This window comes from Pyrus communis, chromosome 10 (genome assembly GCF_041283825.1).
Source record: "Pyrus communis isolate YQ-2024b chromosome 10, ASM4128382v1, whole genome shotgun sequence".
Classification (NCBI taxonomy): domain Eukaryota; kingdom Viridiplantae; phylum Streptophyta; class Magnoliopsida; order Rosales; family Rosaceae; genus Pyrus; species Pyrus communis.
Window position 1 is genome coordinate 3,064,221 of NC_142574.1, and position 19,615 is coordinate 3,083,835.

At 37.6% G+C, this 19,615-nt stretch overlaps 1 protein-coding gene and 1 long non-coding RNA gene across 4 annotated transcripts in view; both read right to left on the reverse strand.

Annotated features, from left to right (window-relative positions):
• The window catches only part of LOC148693369 (disease resistance protein RPP2A-like), a 47,788-nt gene extending 35,684 nt beyond the window's left edge, over positions 1–12,104 (reverse strand). Inside the window, exons 1-10 of one of the 3 annotated variants that reach the window (XM_088678363.1) lie at positions 10,700–12,104; positions 8,958–10,053; positions 7,966–8,244; positions 7,022–7,849; positions 6,381–6,877; positions 4,805–5,876; positions 4,099–4,371; positions 3,205–3,981; positions 2,484–2,936; positions 1,081–1,623 (exon numbers count right to left, since the gene is read on the reverse strand). In XM_088678363.1, coding sequence (XP_088534489.1) covers positions 1,591–1,623; positions 2,484–2,936; positions 3,205–3,981; positions 4,099–4,371; positions 4,805–5,876; positions 6,381–6,877; positions 7,022–7,849; positions 7,966–8,244; positions 8,958–10,053; positions 10,700–11,742 — 6,351 coding nt within the window. In that variant the 5' untranslated portion in view covers positions 11,743–12,104 and the 3' untranslated portion in view covers positions 1,081–1,590. Of the gene's footprint in view, positions 1–1,080; positions 1,624–2,483; positions 2,937–3,204; positions 3,985–4,098; positions 4,372–4,804; positions 5,877–6,380; positions 6,878–7,021; positions 7,850–7,965; positions 8,245–8,957; positions 10,054–10,699 lie in introns of those variants that run through there. The other 2 variants (XM_088678362.1, XM_088678361.1) reach the window with 2 other exon arrangements.
• Positions 12,105–17,460: 5,356 nt separating this feature from the next.
• Positions 17,461–19,615, reverse strand: LOC148693372 (uncharacterized). Its single transcript, XR_015952667.1, has 3 exons — positions 19,500–19,615; positions 18,752–18,808; positions 17,461–18,108 (listed from the first exon to the last, which is right to left on the reverse strand). It is a non-coding gene; the product is annotated as an uncharacterized LOC148693372 (long non-coding RNA).

Genomic DNA, 19,615 nt, shown 5'->3' on the forward strand with positions numbered 1-19,615 from the left:
AACAGATTCTTGCATTTCTGCAGATTGACATATCAACTCGATCAACAATGTTTTGTGATAATTTGTCCGCAATTGCTCTTACCTGCAATCCAGTGATGCATCAAAGAACCAAACATATTGAGATTGACGTGCATTTTGTTCGGGAAAGGGTTGCTAAACAATTACTTCACATGGAGTTTGTATCCTCTACTGAGCAATTTGTTGATATCCTGACAAATGGGCTGTCAGCACCGTTATTCCGTGCTCATTGTTGCAATCTCAGGCTTCGTGATCCTCCTCCTAAGCTTGAGGGAGGATGTTAACAGTATATAATGAATGGTCAGATAGTGTGCCATGTGTCAATGGATTAGTAGGTTTGTTATAAGGAGGTTAAGGCAGTTATAAGGTGTCTTGGTATTGTTTGGTATGCAGACGGGACGGGACGGAACGAAATGGGACGGGACGGGACAAGACGAAATGGAACGGAGCGGGAGCAAAGATGCCCTCGGATGGAAACAAGGAGGAAGAAGAAGGAGACGGATAGGTTATAATTTTGTGTTCCATGGGGGTGAGGTGGAACGAAAATTCACCCAAAACTCGTCTCGTGGAACAACTCATTCCACCCGTTTTAGGCGCACCAAACGTGGGACGGAACGCCTTGTCCCGCTCTGTTCCGTCCCGTCCCACGTACCAAACGGTACCTTAGTGAACAAGCTAGACTGTAGAATATATAACAAATGTAATGATTGTAATTCAATGAGAGGGCTCTCTAAAACCTTCACCGTCATTTCTGCATTATTACATTTCCACAACATAATCAGTTGCTTTACACGTGAGAGGGCTTTCTTAAGTTTAGGGGAGAGAACTAATAGAGAAAAATGAGATTTTATACAAGAATTGTAATAGCTCATGTGGAACTAGGCGTAAGGAAAGGGAACCCTTTTGGGGAAAGTACGGGGGAATTTTAGTTATATAAGGTTTTCTGGTCGAGTGAGTATTGAAAGAATTTTTCAGACTCCATTAAGCTTAAGGTGACCGATTGTTTACTTTAGTGGTAGTCCAGAGTTCATGCCCTTTGCTAACAGTTTGGGGCATGACATATTTAAAATCGATAAAATCAATATCTGAATTTGTTCACAATCAATCATTTTGATCATTTCTTACAAATTCTGCATTAAATAAGGATAAAATAACAAAAATACCCTCAATTTTTGCCAAATCTTTTTTTTCCCTTACCCCTTGGTGGAACAGGGTTGTCCTTGCTGAATTCAAGAGATGTCCAGTGTAATGGTTCAGCTTTAGCCAGGCGAATTTCAACTTTGATGGACAGAACGTCAAGTCTGCACTTTTCAGGTATTATTTTTCCAAATAAGCGAGGCTGAAAATAATACGTATCTTCACCAGCAACATCAATGCTAACACTTGGTTTTTGTTCACCAAACTCAACATTAACGTCTTTGGCTGGTATGCCCTTGGCGAATATAGTCACAACCACTTCTTCTGGCTTCTGGTAGAATTCATGCCTGTACTTTGGTTTGACAGATGCAACGGCCAACTCAAAGGGTCCATAGATGAACGCCTCCTTCGCACACTTTTTGAGATCGGAAGCCATCAACGGTCCGTGTGGACTGAGTGAGGATGAGTCTAGAAAAAAAGTATACAACTGTGGTTAATTGTTGATTTCTTTACATCTTTGAGATAAGAAACTAAATACAATTTATAGTATTTAATAAAATACAAAATACGTTGATAAATTAATAAATTTTTAATTTATCGATTATTTAATATTTTGCTAAATAATAGTCTTCTTGGGTCTCGAGGCTATTAATTTAAAGAAGTTTAATTATATAGAAAACCAAAAATAAAAACAGGACAAAAAATAAAAATAACCAAAACAGTTCTTAAGAACTTTTCTTAAAAACAATTTTCTTTAAGACTCAAAAACTTGTTTGGTATGCAAATTAAAATTTTTAAATTTTACAACTCAAACTGAACAAAGAAATCCAAAAAGATGCGGTCAAGGGAGAAAGAGAAGAGAGGAGGAAAGAAAGTAAGATGATTGGATGGAAAGAGAAAGAAGAGAGAAGATCAAAGGAGATACAAAGGAAAAGGAATGAGAGAAATAACCGAGAAAATGAAGAAAGCGGATTGAAGGAGAGACGAAAAATGTCGAAAAAAAAAAAAGAAGGGAGCCAGGGAAGAAAAGAGACAGATTTGAAGTGAGAGGGGAGGAGGGAGAGAAAAAAAAAAGAAAAAAAAAAAGGAAGTTTTAAGTTTAAAAACTCACTTTTTGTGTTTTTGGAAAATATACTATATTTTTTAGTTAGTCTTGTGTTCAGTTTTTTAAAATAGTTCTACCAAATAAGTTTTTAAAGCCTAAAACTTGAAAATTGTTTTTTAGTTTAAAAAGTTGAATTCAAGTTAAATACCAAACATGCCCTAAACTTAGGTGCTAAAATTTGGCAAATATATGATATAACTCTAATAATTTCGGAAGTACAAACCTCGTCAGATGTAGTATTGCTTGGTACGGCAGCAATCTCGTCCTTGCTAGAGTATGTGTCACCGCCATCACCATCATCCCAGACTAGATTAACTCCTGTTTTCATCAATTCCCCTATCCCATCAGCCTCTGCAACTGCAGAAATCGAGACTTCGTCCCCACTTTGCAAACGGAGTACATCATGTGATAATACACTTTGCAAACGGAGTACATTACCGCCACTGAATGTATATTCTCCCGGGATGTGCAAAGCCTTACCCTTGGTAATATTTGTAACAGTAAATCCAGGACATTTCCACTTGACAACACAGCACAGAGTCAATCCTCTAAAATTACGACCCAAATATTGGGGCACTTTAAAACGAACATCATTACCAACAACCTGGAACCACTCTGGAATATCATAAACTCCATTGAGAAAAATAATGCCACCATGTCCGAAAGAAGTCAATCCCTAGAGCATACCATGTAAAGCCAGATTAATTTGTAGAAGCAAAAGTCTTAATTATGCATGCGTGTGTCATGTACAGTGCCTCTGTGGGCGTGTGATAGAGAGAGCAAGAGAATACAGCTCTCAGAGAGAGATCTGTAGGATGTTCTTCCTAAAACTCAGCATGTACACGTCATTCTTATGCATAAGTAATATATTCTAGTACATGCATGTCTTACGCGTGTATGTGTGCATGTTTGTGTGTGCGTGAGAGAGAGAGAGAGAGAGAGACCTGTATGATGTTCTTCCTAAAAGCAGCAGTGAGATTGGTGCAGCCTTCCATATGAATCCTTCTCATAGTGTTTAACGACTCATGCAAGCCTAGAATCTCAGTGAGTCTGGGGGACCAATTCAGATGCAGTTCAACCATACTCGACATTTCCGAAAAATTTGGCATTTTTCTAAGTGATTTGCACTCATTCGCTCTCAAGATTTCCAAATTTGTTGGTAAATCTCGGATTTCACGAAGAAACGTGCAAAAACTCAAATCTAACATTTTAAGCTTGGAGAGTCCACTGAGGCTCGGTAGGATATAAAACAAATTGTCATCAAGCTCCAATATTTCTAAAGAAAATAGACTCCCAAGATCCTTAGGAATTGCATCATCAGTTAACCGGCAGTTTCTAAGGCCTAAAAATGTCAGGTTCTTCAATCCTACTATTGAAGATGGTACTTGCCTTACCGTTGTATAGCATGCTTGAAGTGTTGTCAATGATACCATCCCCCCTAAGCTGTCATCCAGCATTTTTAAACCTGAACAGCCCTTAAGAATAAGAGTCTCAACTGACCTTGACTTATAGAAATCCCGTGGAAAATACTGAAGCGTTTTGCAGTTTTCAAGATTTACCAACGAAAGTCTTTCAAGATGCCCAATGGATGGGTGAATCTGAGACAATTTTGTACAGTTTACCAATATCAGTTTTTCAAGATTTGGGACTTTGGAAAGATCTGGTGATTCTGTTAGGTCATGGGAATGACTGAGATTGATGATTTTCAGATTCATGAGCAGCTGCTAAGAAAAAATAGATAACAAAATAAAAATTCAAATACAAGAGAGAAAGCAAGATATTGGTATTCACAGAAGCTGAAGAAAATAATTAATAATTTGTTTGAGATTGTATCATACCACGTCAGTATCCTCCCAAACTCGTTTGAGTTTGCTCCAGCTCAGGTCAATAGCAACTAGGTTTGGCTGATCGAAATCTAAAGGTATGACCTCCAGAGGAAATCCATGCCAACACAACCATCTTAACTCTTTGGAAAAATTGTTGTAACTTCCAGTGAGCTCTGTGTTACCGAGTTCGAGCAATCTTAGATTCCGCATCTTTCTAAATGCTTCTGTACTGAACCTTGAATGATCAGACAAAACTAAAGCAAGTCCTTCAATTGCCACAGTTCCCTATTCAAGGAAAAGAAAAAAGGAATAAAGTAAGACAAAATTTATTTTCACGTGACAAGAGAATTTATACACATGAAGAAAGCAATGAATTAGATGCATGAACAAGAATTCAGTTGTGATTTACATTTTACCAAATTAATTAGGTATCTCAGTCAGCATCGGTTACACGGTGTTACTTTACGTATTACTAAACCCTTGGCACACGCGTGTGCCTTTAATATTGTTTTGGACTTCTATTTCTGAAATTAAAAAAAGGAAAAATATGGATGGAGGGTTGGAGGGTTGGAGGGGTGAGTGGTAACTGCTTCAGCATCTACTGGTTGGGTTTGGCGTTTTTAATTTTAAAAGTTAATTATTGAAATAATAGGTGGCACATAGTTATCCCTTAATGAAGTTCATATTTAACATAAGATTTGATTGCCGAAGTACTTACAGATTGTTTCACCAATATGTCTTTTACATCCACATGATTCCACAATCTACTACGTTCTCCAGGATGGTCAGGGCATTGTGCATGTACGATTTCTCTGGCCATGTCTCGAATCAAGTTATGCATCATCAGATTGCCTTGTGTATCAACAGTTACAAGGCATTGATCTTGGAGTTCTCGAATTCCTTTTTCTGGATATAAGTCACAGCCATCCAATATTGTCGTGACATCGTTCTTGTTCATTCCAATAAAGAAACAGCCTATATCGAGGAATACATCCTTCACCAGGTCATCATTTAGCCTATCATAGCTTGTCTTAATATTTTCCAGAATTACCCTATAAGGCTGTGAGCTTTTCCATTCATGCAGTATAGTTCCCCATCCACTTGTGCTTTTTGAACGTAGATAAGAACCTATGACTTCAAGTGCTAGTGGCAAACCCCCACAGTAGTCAACAGCTTCTCTTGAGAGCTCAACGTACTCTTCATTAGGATAATTCTTTCTAAAGGCATGCCAACTAAATAGCTCAAGAGCTTCTTCTTTATTCATTTCTTGCAAAGGACAAATCGCCTCCACATTAAGTATCTTTAGCAAATGTTGATCCCTTGTTGTTACAATAATTCTACTTCCTGGGCCAAATGAGTCATGCCTTAGAGCTAATGCATCTAACTGTGCATCGCGGTCTACGTCATCTACTATAACAAGTACTCTTTTGTTGCCAAGTCTTCTTTTAATCTCCTTGGTCCCTTCATAGATCCTACTAACCTTCATGTTTCCCGATCTCAAGATATCAGAAAGAAGTTTGTTTTGTGAATCAACCAGTTCCTCATCTTTTCTCACATTTGGAAGAAAACTTGTACCATCAAACATGTGCTGATATTTGTTGAAAATTACTTTTGCAACCGTTGTTTTACCCAGTCCGCCCATACCCCAGATTCCAATGATACGGACATCATTTGATCCTCCAACATCTAAATAATTACTGATTTCTTGCACGCGAGAATCTATTCCAACTGGGTGTATGGCTACGTCCAAGTAATTGTTCTTCAGTTCTCTAGTACTGAATCCTTCATACCTGGTAGGTAAAATTCAATTCAAAATTCATCAAAAGTAAGATCTACTTAAAAAATGGCACAATTAAATTGAACTAATATCTTACTCACTATGACTACAAAGCTTGGGAGTGGAAGATTTGAAAGCCCAAATCAAAATCTTCAAAAACCATTAAAGCATTATGAACTTCAGAACTTATATTTATGTATGCATAAATGTGTAAAATCAAATATTTGATTCATGTGGTTAGCTCAATATCTGACCATAAATAACACAGATTTCTCATGGAAGAGTCTGGAAGCTCTACATTGCAATGTTTAAAATCAAATACCCTAAGCCGTAGTTATATAAGTTCATTGTTTGTTGACATTTGATAAATATGAGAGTTAAATAGACCAATACATTATGTAGACAATTAATAACTTCTGCAAGAAGGAACTAAGGTACCGCATACTTGTGTATAAAAAAAATGGACCAGGGAAAAAAATACAAAATACGGGAAAGGAAAAAAGAGATAAGAAAGTACCCATTAGCTCCCAAGAACCAAACCGGATGTAGGCCAAAATCATAGAGATTAAAGTCTGAATCATGCATATTTTCCTTCATCTCTTTGTCCCATACTAGATTAACCCCTATTTTCTTCACTCTCACAGAAGCATCTGCAGTTTCAACAGGCATTACAACTATATCGACCTTGTCCCCTCCTTGCAAACTTAGCACATAGTTCGATATATGCCCCTGCCAAAGATAATGGTCATCAAGTGTACAGGAAGTTGGTACCGAGGCATATGTTATCCGGGCGAGCAAAGCAGTACGCTTGGTTTTATTGCTAACGATAATGCCGAGAGGACCTTCACGTTGTGTCTTTGAAGAGTATATGCAGCAAAGTGTCAACCCGCTAAAATTGCGACCAACAATTTGAGGTATGTGAATACTGACCGGATCACCCTTGACAAAATCAAACCAGTCAGGAATATAATTTCCATTGAGAAAAATGCCACCATATCCGCAAGAAGTCCATCCCTGTACCATGTAGAGCCAGATTTGTAACAACAATACATTGTTATGTATGCATGTGTCATATATATGGTGTCATATACAAGTGCTTCGGTGTGTGTCGTAGAACGAGAAAGAGAACAGGCTAGCGAGAGAGAGAGAGAGAGAGACCTGAAGGATGTTCTTCCTAAAATCAGCAGTGAGATTGATGCACCCTTCCATATGAATTCTTGTCATCGAGTTTAATGACATCTCCAAGCCCGGAATCTCGGTGAGTTTGCAGGAATGACTTAGATACAACTCTCTCATATTCGACAATTTTGAAAAATCTGGCACTGTTTCTAATGCAGTGCACAAACCCGCTCGCAAGACTTTCAAACTTGTTGGTAAATTTGGGATTGCATGTAGGTTTGTGCAATCATCTAAACACAATGTTTCAAGCGTAGAAAGACCACTGAGGCTTGGTAGGCTACAAAAACTATTTTTTCGAAGATCTAAATCTTCTAAAGAAATTAGACTCCCAAGATCCTTCGGGATTTCATCATCGGTTAAAGAGCAGCATCCAAGATCTAATTTCCGCAAAGAGTTTAAGCCATGAAAAGAAAGGGGCAAAAGACTAGTTGATGGTGACTCTTTCACTCCATATTGAGATGAAAATCTCAACTTTAGTATTTGTCTTATAGGTGAGCCATCTGCTGTCTTATGGTAACTCTTTCCCAAGCCTTCAGCCAGGTCTTCAAATCTTGAACAGCCGTTAAGAAGAAGAGTTTCAATAGACTTGGAATTAAAGAAATTCAGTGGGAGATCCTTGAGCATTTTGCAGCCTTCAAGATTTACCAAAGTAAGTCTTTCAAGATTCCCAATGGATGAATGAACCTCGGACAAACTCTCACAATCATTCAAAATCAATTCCTCGAGATTTGGGAGTTTTGAAAAGTCTGGTGTTTGTGCCAGGTTATGGGAATGACTGAGATTAAGAAGCTTCAACTTCTCAAGCAACTGTTAGACAAAAGAAAAAAACCAAAATAAATACAAACGGAAAAGAGGAAGCAAATAGTTCATGTTTATGAAACTTGGAAGAAAGAATAAATAATTTGGTTGAGGCCATATCATACCAAATCGGAATCCTCCCAAACTCGTATGAGTTTGCTATAGCTCAGGTCAATAGCAACTAGGTTTGGTTGATCAAAATCTTTTGGTATGACCTCCAGAGGAAATCCACGCCAACACAACCATCTTAACTCTTTGGAAAGATTGTGGTAACTTCCAGTGAGCTTTATGTTATTGAGTTTGAGCAATCGCAGACTCTGCATGTTTCTAAATGAGTCTGAACTGAAGCTACGCTCATCAGACTCTTGCACATCTAAAGCGAGTCCTTCAACGTCTTCCGCTCCCTATTACATATAAATAATTAAAAGTTAAAATAATAAAAAAAACCAAGAAAAGGGTTATTGGCACGGGAAAAGACGATTAATTCATATATCAGAACCACAAAGCCCTGAATTGGATGGATGAACCACATGAGAGGTAGACAATTAGACAATATAGAACATGGGACCTCTCATAGGCAATTTTTATTATATATCTACTATGATGTGCTTATATATATATATATATATATATATATATATATATATATATATCTACGCTATGTACTTATATATATAGGGGTGTGCTATCCACACACCCCTTTTTACTTCTCTCACACCCCTTGTTAATTTCTGTCCTTTGATCTTCTTCAATTCATCCAATCCGACGGCCGAAAATTAAAAGGGTGTGAGAGAAGTAAAAAGGGATGTGTGGATATCACACCCCTATATATATATATACACACACACACACACACTATAATGTGCACATATGTCTGGATAATAACCATAGAGTTGTCCTTTACAACTATCTACATTAGTTATGTATCTTTAGCAAGCTTCTGTTACAGGTATCATATTTAACAAATTGCACTTAAGAAGAGCAGGACATGTTGATTCTGCTATTTAATTTGAGAAAATTCAATACAATCGGCTCCTTTGTTGTCTCTTACAGGTTCCTTTCTCTGCTACATTAGTATGTGCATTTAACATCAAATTTAATTGCAGAAAGTACTCACAGATTGTTTTGTCAATACGGCTGTTATATCTTCATTATGCCACAATCTACTACGCTCTCCAGGATTGTCAGGGGATTCTGCACGCACAATTTCTCTGCCCATGCCTTGAATCAAATCATGCATCATGAGATTGCCTTCTTTATCAACAGTTACAAGGCATTGATCTTGGAGTTCTCGAATCCCTATTTCTGGATAAAACTGACAGCCATCCAGTACTGTCATGACATAGTCCTTGTTCATTCCAGTAAAGAAACATGAGATGTCAAGGAATATAGCCTTCACGTCATCATCAGTTAGCCCATCATAGCTTATTTCAAGTCTTCTGTGAATTTCCCGATAAGGCTGTGATCTCTTCCATTTATCCAGTACAGTTTCCCATTCACTTGTGCTTTCTGTACGTATATAAGAACCTAAGACTTCAAGTGCTAGTGGCAAACCTCCACAGTAGCCAACAGCCTTTCTTGAGAGCTCAATATACTCTGCATTAGGATAATTGTTTCTAAAGGCATGCCAACTAAGTAGCTCAAGAGCTTCTGTTTCATTCATTGCTGGCAGAGGACATATCTTATACACATTAAGTATCTTTAGCAAATGTTCGTTTCTTGAAGTTATAATGATTCTGCTCCCTCGACCAAAGGAGTCAGGTTGTATAGCCAAAGCATCTCTTTGTTGAACGCTGTCTAAATCATCAATTACGACAAGTACCCTTCTGTTGCCTAACCTTTGTTTTATCTCCTTGGTCCCTTCATTGATACTACTTACCAATATGTAGGCCGGTTTCAAGATATCAGAAATAAGTTTTTTTTGCAAATCAACCAGTTTCTCTTCGCTCGCGGTTTCAAGGAAACTTGCACCGTCAAAACTATGATGATGTTTGTTGAAGACGGCTTTTGCAACCGTTGTCTTACCCAGTCCACACATACCCAAAATTCCAATTATGCGAACATCATTTGATCCTCCAACATCTAAATGCTTACTAATTTCTCGCACACGAGAATCTATTCCAACTAGCTTGGTAGGTAACACTAAGTGATTGTTTCTGCTCAGTTTTCCAGTGATCTGAGAAACAACGTTCCTGATAAAATTTCCTTCATTCCTGGTTGTTAAAATTCAAAAAAGCGAAAGTAAAAATTTATTATGCGACTTCAAGATCACATTAATCTTTCAGAAATTGACGAGTCAAAATCTCCAGATACTATTACAATTTCTTAAACTGAAATCTTTGTTGTTAAATTTCAACAAGGCAAAAGTGAAAACTTAAGGGCCATTTGAAAACCATGTCGTTTTCGGTTTTCAGTTTTCGTTTTCACTAACTTTCAATGTTAAGAAAAAAGGGAACTGCAAACATAAAATAAAAACTGAATGCCAAATTATGAAAACTGAAAACCAAAAACAACAAACTTTAGATTTTCGTTTTCGGGATTTTTTTTTTTTAAACTCAAAACTGAAGTTACAAAATTAAAATTAAAATTGAAAATTGGAAACTAAATGATTATCAAACCAACTTTAAAACTTATTAGTATTTCCTTACACACTTTGAAAAAAAAAAATTGGAAAGGAGAGGGAGGGAGTGGGAGGTTTTTTTTATTTTATTTGATAATTTTTAAATTAAGCCACTATCAAATTTTAATGACCTAGATCTTTGAACTTGAAAGATTAGAAATGGATCAATAAATAAAATGGAAGGGAAATTTCAGCCACACAAAGTAGAGAAAATAAAAAGGAAATAAGAAAGTAATTACCAGTCATATTTTCCAACAAACTTCCAGCCAGGTTCTGGAAAATTGAATCCGGCCAAACTTCCAGCTTCATTAAGAGCCTTTCTCCAGAGAAGTACCTTTTCTTCCTTAACTTCCTGTTCATATTTCTGAAACGCCTGTGCAAAACTACCACTCTGGTTCACGACATCTGAGGAATCAACATCATAGAAGATTGGAAAAACCATTTGACCCAGTGTTTTTCTGCACTCCATGATCTTCACCAGCTCCTCGAGACACCACGCGGACTCCGGATACCCTCTTGAGAAGACGACGATGGCAACCTTAGACCTTTCGATTTCTTGAATCAGGTGCTCTGGTATAGCTCTATTACTTTTTTCTAGCTTGCAATCGTATTCGTCTCCGTACATGAAGACGTTGAATCGCTGGTCTTCTAATGTACAGTAGAGGTGGTCCGTGAAGGTCGTGCGTGTGTCTTCACCTCCAGAACTCAAGAACACGGATCCCTTGCTGGTCTCGGAAGTACTGGAGCAAGCGGATTTCGACAAGGAAAGGTGCTGACTTTGGTTCGCGGTCTGGTTCTGATTCTGGTTGTAGTTCTGATCGAACTCAATCTCTGCCGAATCAAACCCTCCACGCTCGCAGCTCGCCCTCTTCTCGTCGCTGAGCTGCTTAGGCGTGTCAGGGAACGAAGAATTGTTCAGAGAAGGGAGCTCAGCGATGGCATCGGCGGCGGCTTTGATCAGCCACTCAATTGCTTTGCTGGGCTGGTCGTAACCTAACCGATCTTGGAGATCGTAGAACTGAATGGCGGTGGTTACAGACAACCGGACCCTCCGGTCTCTCAACCCTTTTGAAGTCCAGACCTTGCTGTGCCGATCTTTGCCGCCGGAGGCTCTGGAAACGCGGATGATGCGGGAGTGGTTGCCCGCATCGGCGTCCCACTCGAGTTCTAGGCATGATGGGTCTTGATTGTCGTCGTCTTCGGGTGATGGCTTGTGATCTCTGCTGCTGCCGCTTCCGATTCTTGGGAACTTGTTGCTGGCTTGTATCTCCTCCACCTCCATAGCAGTAGTTTCATGCCTTTCTCAAACAAAGACTCATTCAATTTTGGGACTTTCTTTTCTCTTGCTTTGGTTCGTTCTTATCCTTCTGCACCACTAGCTCTCTCTAGAGAAAGAAAGGGGTTGAATTTGGGGGACGGAGGGAGTGGTTTTAGAGAGAGAAAGAGGGGGAGGACTGGAGGAGGAAGAGGTGGGGTTGCAGTGTACTATGCATTGATGACGATAATTCAGAGAGGGTACTTTGGCTGTGTAGTACTAAAAAGGCCTTTTTTACGGTGCTGATGATATATCACGGTCAAAGTCAGGCGAGAGACTCTCTCTCTCTCTCTCTCTCTCTCTCTCTCGATGTCTTGGCAGGCAGCCCAGATCAAATTTGAGATCTACAGACAACCGTAGGGTAAAGTAAACTCAAAACTCCGAAAAGAATACTGGGAACTGGCTAGTAACGAGTCAATTACGATCGATCGATCCACCCATTTTTTTTTTTTTTGATCCAACGGTATCAAAAAGCGCAGCAAGGAAGAAAATATTTTTTTAAACCAATTTTTTAAAAAGAATTTTAACTAAAAGTTACCGATATTATTTATTTTAACGAAAAATCATATTTTTACATCAAAAATCAATCATTATACTATTTATTTTACTTTTTATTTTTTTCTTGATCGTTAAAGCTTAAAATTTTCAAACTTTTTTAATTACTATTTTTTTTTAAAGACAAAATAACAGTTGTCTGCTAAATCGTCTCACTCTTTCATCCTAAAGTCATACCTCAAGTCTGAATTTTGGGGCAATCTCATATTTCCGTTAGTCTTTCTGTTAAGGACTCTGTTTGATGTGGCACTTGATTGGGCAATGACAATGCAAAATGTGGCATTGTGGGCCCCACATGGACCTATAAAACAATTAAAAAATTAAACAATATTTTTTGCCTAGCCCTTTCTCCAGTAAGAAGAACGAATAAACAAAAAAAAAATAAAAAAAAATATTATAACCTCCATCTTCTTAAAAGTCTTTATCACCCACAACTTCTCCAACCACCCCCACATCTCCTCCGATAACCCACACCCACGCTTCCCAAGCCGCCATTTTTCACACACCCAGAACCCAAATCCTCCACTTTCCTCACCGCCTCCATCTCATCCTTCGACTGTCTCTCTACCATAGTTATCTCCTTCACTAAACCCACAACCTCTCTTGCTGGCATAGCCGTCAATTATGGCGATCCAGATCCGAAGACCACTTTCTAGAAGATTCCACGGCATGTTGAATATGGCCACGATGGTGATCGACTGCTCGGATTTGGCTGTGGCGGTGAGTGGGTTGTCTGCAATCGAGTACCCTGACTGGATTGGACGAAACGACAACTTTAGATCTTGGCTTCGTCCGTACAATTAGGAACCGATTCTTTGAACCAAGAGGGGTCCAAAACCTTGGCAACGTCTTCAGATCTCGATATCGATGGCGAAGATGAGCTGTTGGAAATAGCTCGCTGTAGCGGACCAGATCCATTGCGAAATAGATCTTGGACTTGTTTGCCATGACCTTTTTAGAGTTGGATGATGTTGGGTGCTTTCACCATCCTCATCACAGAGGACGATGTTGGGGTTCTTTTTCAGGTTTTAGGTTTAAAATTTTTTAATGTTTAATTTTTAATTTAAAAAAAAAAAATTAATATCCATGTAGGTCATATTGACATCTAGCGCTTATTCATTATCTACATAAATGTCACATCATCAGTTAACGACTTCCTTAACAAAAAGACTAATTGAAATATGAGATTGTCCCAAAATTAAGACTTGAGGTATGACTCTGAGATGAAAAAAAATTTTATGTACCAAATGTTGAAAACCATGAAATATTAGGATAGTAAACTGAGCTTAACCCTTGTTTTATATTATGAATACTTTACTCACTCCTTACTTAGTTTAGTATTTTATATTATGAATATTTTATTAGGTAGATACATGTCGGGCAAATCAGACACTCTGCACTCTCAATCAAGGTTCTAAAAAAAGTCAGGCGCTAGTCGGGCAGCATCGGTTGACGCCTAGCGCCTAGGCCGCTAAGAGGGTTTAGGCGGGCGGCCTAGGTAGACTTAGATAAATTTCATTATATCTTGTGAATAAGTACATATTGACACTTACAAAAAATTATACTTGTATGAAATCTATGGATAACATAATAAAAGAATGATAAAATGGAAAAAGAGTATCCAACAAGTCCAATTTAAAAATACATTAAGCATATATGCCATGTAACCATAGTGAGGAGTATTGTAGGATGACACATGTATTACAAGTTCACAACTTAGACTTAGATAGGATATATATTTTTTTTTTATTTCAAAAAAAAAAAAAACAAAACGCCTAGCCGCCTAGCACCACCTAGAGCCTGATCGATTTGCAAGAAAATACCTCGGGTCACCACCACTTAGCGCCTAGGCCGTTTTTTAGAACACTGCTCTTAATTGAGTGCTGAGCAAAAATAAGGATGAGGTCTTCTTTGTGAGGATCTTAGAGATTTTCACATTTTAACTATTTTGTACGATCAGTTTTCATTCAGTACTATTTGTGTTTAATTTTAAATAAAAATTTAAAATGATTTTTTACTGCACGATATACGATGAATGACTAGAATTGGATTCCCACAATTTGTATCCAGATATGTAACAAACAATTTACTCAATAAAATTTTATTCTCATTTGTTTTTTGGAAGATTATTAATTTTGAGGTCGACTCATTCTAAACAATGCGTTTATTAATCACACTTTTTTTTTAATAACGAAATACGTTTTGCTTCTAACATGATAAAAATGAATTTGGAGATCAATGTCTTTATTTGATTTTGCGGCTGCACGTAGGTGGAACCCTAGATTACCTACCTACCTTTTTTTAGGGATCAAGCCACTTGTTCTTCATCATTTTCAATGAGTGAATGACTCACTGAAAAAGAAAGATTTGGTTATGCTGATAATAGACTGATTACGCATCCTTCGCATAATCAAACTGGCATAATTCTAGATTTTCGATGAGTGAATGACTGAAAGAAAAATTTTGTATTTTGGTGAATTTGGTTGAATGAACTTGGGATTTGATTTGAATTTGGATTTTGTGGTGAATTTGGTTGAGGTGAACCAGGGATTTGATTTGGACTTGTTTTAGGTTTCGTGCGTTTCCATCTAGATCGAATCTAAATTGCCTACACCCTTAGCAGATCAAACCTGATGTAGTTTAGGATGTTTTGTGTGGCTTTGTGCCATTTGGAATATGAAGTGGCTTTGTGCCATTTCGACCAATTGGGTAATTTTCATGGGAATTTAACCCATTAATGTGACATGGTTCACAACTGCTGAATTTGAGATAATTTGCATCCATGATTTTTGAAGATTCGTATCCACTGATGTGACACGGTTCGAAGTTTTCTCCATGTTTTTCTTTATTTTGGACTACTTGGACTTAGTATGCCTCGACCAAGCCATTTCATTCTTGGTCCTGTTTGATTCATTAGGCCTAAGTTTGAAAGCTATGACTATATCCAACTGACCAAGCCAAAGGGTCATAGGCCAAAATATAGCCCGTTTTGACACGAAAATCGTCTCCTACTGAGAGTTAGGCCAAAGGACTTGTGAACCCCACTAGGCCATACTTTTATCCACTAGGCCAGTGGATTGGCCAAAAAGAGCCAGCCAGCCCGTTTCCAGTAGCCCGAAACAGGGAGGCAATAGGCACGCCCCAGCTCACTGAGACCAAAATTGCACAGATTCCAAAGGCACATGTCCTAGTTGAGAACGAAACGCATCCTCAAATGCATGGAGTAGGATTCTCTACCTTCTTTTTTTACCTCCCGTTCCCTCCCCTCCTATTTGAACGGTCACGGTTAAGCCACATCAACATCTTATATTAATTTTTTATAGAAAAAGAAAGACAAAATAGAGAATGTGAGAGGAGGAGATGGAATGGGATGGAAAGAGAATGGTAGAGAATCCTAGTCCAAAATCCATTAGTGTGGACCACTCCTTGCAAGGCATGTGTCGTCATTCCTCAGAAACAATGATGCCTCCAAAATAATATTCACACTCTTCTACATCCTTTTCACTATTCTATACTATCTTACCTCATTTTATTTCAATTCTTCACTTTCTATTATCTTACCTCTTCCAATAATCTTTCCTTTAATATTTTCAATAATTTTCAAATGGCCACATCTTCAATCAAAGAAAGGGCTTATTCATTTAGCGACAAGTGGCACTCAAAATACGTCATAAAACCATATTCTAATATGTTATTTTAATTCAATTAACCATCTTAATTCAATTAAAGTAATAAATTATTGAGGGGCCTGAAAAATAGCCCTCTTCGGTTGGAGATGGTTTTTTGTCAAACTAGCTATGTTTTGACCTATAGTCATTTGGCCCCCTTGGTTGGAGGTGGTATTAACTATATATTGTTCATTACAAAATAATTTCTTACAGAGCTATAAGGCTCAACATGGCCCTTTGGCCTCTTTTCAAGCCATGTCAACCGATCCGGCCAAAGGGCCATATGGCCGAAAATAGTTCGAAATGACACGAAAACCGTCTCTAACAGAGGGCTAGCCCAAAGGGCTTGTGGGCCCCACCGGGCAAAAAATATCAAATCAGGCCAACCGGCTGGCCCAAATGAGCCAGCCCAACCTTTCAAAACCAACGGCTACCTGGCGTCTGCATGACACCAGCTAGCTAACTCTAGGTGACCGTTGGATTTGAATTTTTTTTTCCTAACAAAATTTAAAAAAAGTTAAAAAAATTAGAAAATTCCTATTTTTTTCCTATAAATACCTAAGTCATTCCTACACCATTTCTCACATTATTTTCACTATTCCATACTATTTTACACGATTTATCTCCTAAATCATTTCTAACCTCTTCCAATAATCTTTGCTTCAATTTTTTCAATAATTTTCAAATGGCCGGATTTGCATAGAAAGGTAGGGCTTGGACCTAAAAAGAAGATGAAGCTCTTTGCAGGGCTTATAAGTGGGTCTCCGAAGATAGTGTGAGGGGGAGTTCTCAAACAAGTGAGCTGTTTGGACTCATACGTCCAAAAAGTACTATGAGTTTTACGAAAGCACCACTCCACAGATTTCCCAAAACCACGAGAGTTGTTCTTCAAGATGGAAAAAACATCTTCATCCAAGTTTGAATAAATGACATCAAGCAGTGTTAAAGGCCTAAAGCAGACATGAAAGCGAAGCCAATTACTACGATAAAGTAAGTGTTTTCACAAGTTATTTTAAATATTTAATTATATTACATTTAATTTCATGAATTAATTTCCTTTAATTTTTGTAATTATATTTTCTAGGTACGCCAAGCAGAGGAATTGTATGTCAAGGACAACTCGAAACTCTTTAATCAACACGGTCGTTGGGAAATTTATAAAGGGTAGGTATTATTTGAAGATCCACCTCAAGAAAGAGTTGCTCATACGCCGGTGTTCGAAAATGCATCCTCAAATGCAGTTGGGGATGAATATGGATCTCTTATCGTTCAAGAAACAAGGGTAGAAAATCTGTCTTTGGGTGAAGGTTCCATACCTAGGGCTATAGGACAAAACAAGGCACGAAGGGCAAGGCAAAGGATGATTGCGCCTTTCAACAGGAAATGGCATCCTCATTACGATTAATGGCGGAGCAAAATGCCTTTGCTACGAAAGAAAAGAACCGTAGGCATGAAGAACGGGCAAAACAAATTCAAGAAGAGATGGATGATAGGAACATGCAAAGGAACACTTCAGATTACACTCCAATGAGCAAGGCCTATTTTGATAGGAAAAAGAGGGAAATTATGGTTCAACAAGAGTTGTTTACGTCCGACTATAATCCTACAATGGCAGATGATGATGATGATAATTATAGACTTTAAATTTAAGTTGTTGTGGTTTTTAAATTTAAGTTGTTGTAATCTTTAAAATTTGAATAATAAATTATGTTTGGCCTATGGCCCTTTGGCCCCTTCCATTGAAGATGGTTTTTTGTCACATGGCTAGGCCTGTGATCCTTTAGCCCCTCGGTTGGAGATGATAACAAATATGGTTTGGCATTGTTGTCATGCCTTGTACCTGAGGTCAATAAGAAAACTCTTGAACCCAAATCCGGCGCGCGAGCTAAAAATAAAATTAAATAAAAGGAAAGTGAAATTGGGTGGAAAAATATGAAATTCCTCTTATAACAAGAAATCAATAATTCTTTACAAGACTAAAATAAATAAATACAAAATTCTATCCTCACCCTTAATCTGATCTCGTCCCGTCTATGCTTTTTGACTGTTTAGTTCTTAAACTTGCATAACAATAGAGGGGTGAGCTTCAACAGCTTAGTAGGGACATAACCTTATCACAGTAAATTGACAATATTAAATTAAGTGTCATGAAATCATATAGCCACATATCAAATCATTATTGATAATAATGCATGAATGCACTTGAACCTCTTCGGCTACCCCCGTTAATTTATATAATAAAACAAGCGGACCTGCACATCTCATACCATGCATTTTACCCCTACAGAGGTGGTTTGAATATTCTATTATAAAAACTAACCCCCTTATGATATCCCAAGTTCATTGATCTCCAGCCCAAATCACCCACATTGACAATTCCCATCGATCATATTCTAATGTGCACACCGGGCTCACCTGGAACTGGTTTCACAATGAATAGATTCAACTACACAAAAGATCCTTTCCAACTACCCTCATTTCCATACTTCCAATCTGAATACTGAAATTCCAACCACATCAACATGAATGATGCACAAATAATGTCATTTTATCTTTCACATGTATCACAGTACATTCTCAATGCATAGCATTCCAGCATTATTCCATAACCAAGAACAAGCAAACACTTAATTGAAGCAATTAGACAATTATTATCCAATCAAATTACTCAACCAAAAAGATCAAGAATATTATAGCACTTCACAAAATTTAATAAAATCAATTTCCGTAAAGGTTTGCCGTATTTCCCCTACCTGGATTCCAAAGCATTGCCCGAACTCTCTATTACAAAAGTCTACCTTCAGTAACTCCTATCCACAAGTGTAAGCAATTACTAAAAAAACATGACCTGAACTTTAATCCTAATCAGCATACTTAAGCTTGCTAATTACACACTACTAATTCAAAAGTCATTTGGTCATCAGTGAAGGAAACTTTTGAACTAGAATACCTTAATAAAATAAGTAAAGGTATAGTTCGAAATACATAAGTACATTAACATACTTAAGCCAAGCTATATATTAGATAAAAGCACTAATCCGTTAGTATTACGAATGATATGTAAAAGTTCATATATTAAACTCTTAGTATTATGTAATAGAATGCTTCATTTCAAATAGCATAAAAGTATGGTTGTTGTTTTGGGAAAATAGAAATCTCCATCTGAATTCCATTTGTCAAACCAATTTATAAAAGATAGTATCCCAACAACTGGTATACTGATATCATATGTGCAGCCTTTTGAATATCATCTTTTGTAACAAAATATATATAACCAATAGGAAACAATACCCAAATAAGCATACCAATTCCTACGTGCCAAAATAGAGTTTAAGCATATGCATATTTGGTTCTTCATATAAAACTGGTTTTGCATAAATAAACATAACTGCATACGAAGCTTGCATATAAACTAGTTTTGGATAACAGTTGCTAATCCAAGACAACAATAAGAAAGGAAACAACTATGGAGAGGATAAATGAAGTATGAAAATTGTTTACCCATACACAGTGAGATACAGGTTGAGTCGAATGGACTCCACAGCCCTCTCTCAGTTCCAGTTTCTGGTTTATCTCTCCTTCTCTCTCCCTCTCTCACTCACCACTTTCTCTGGTCC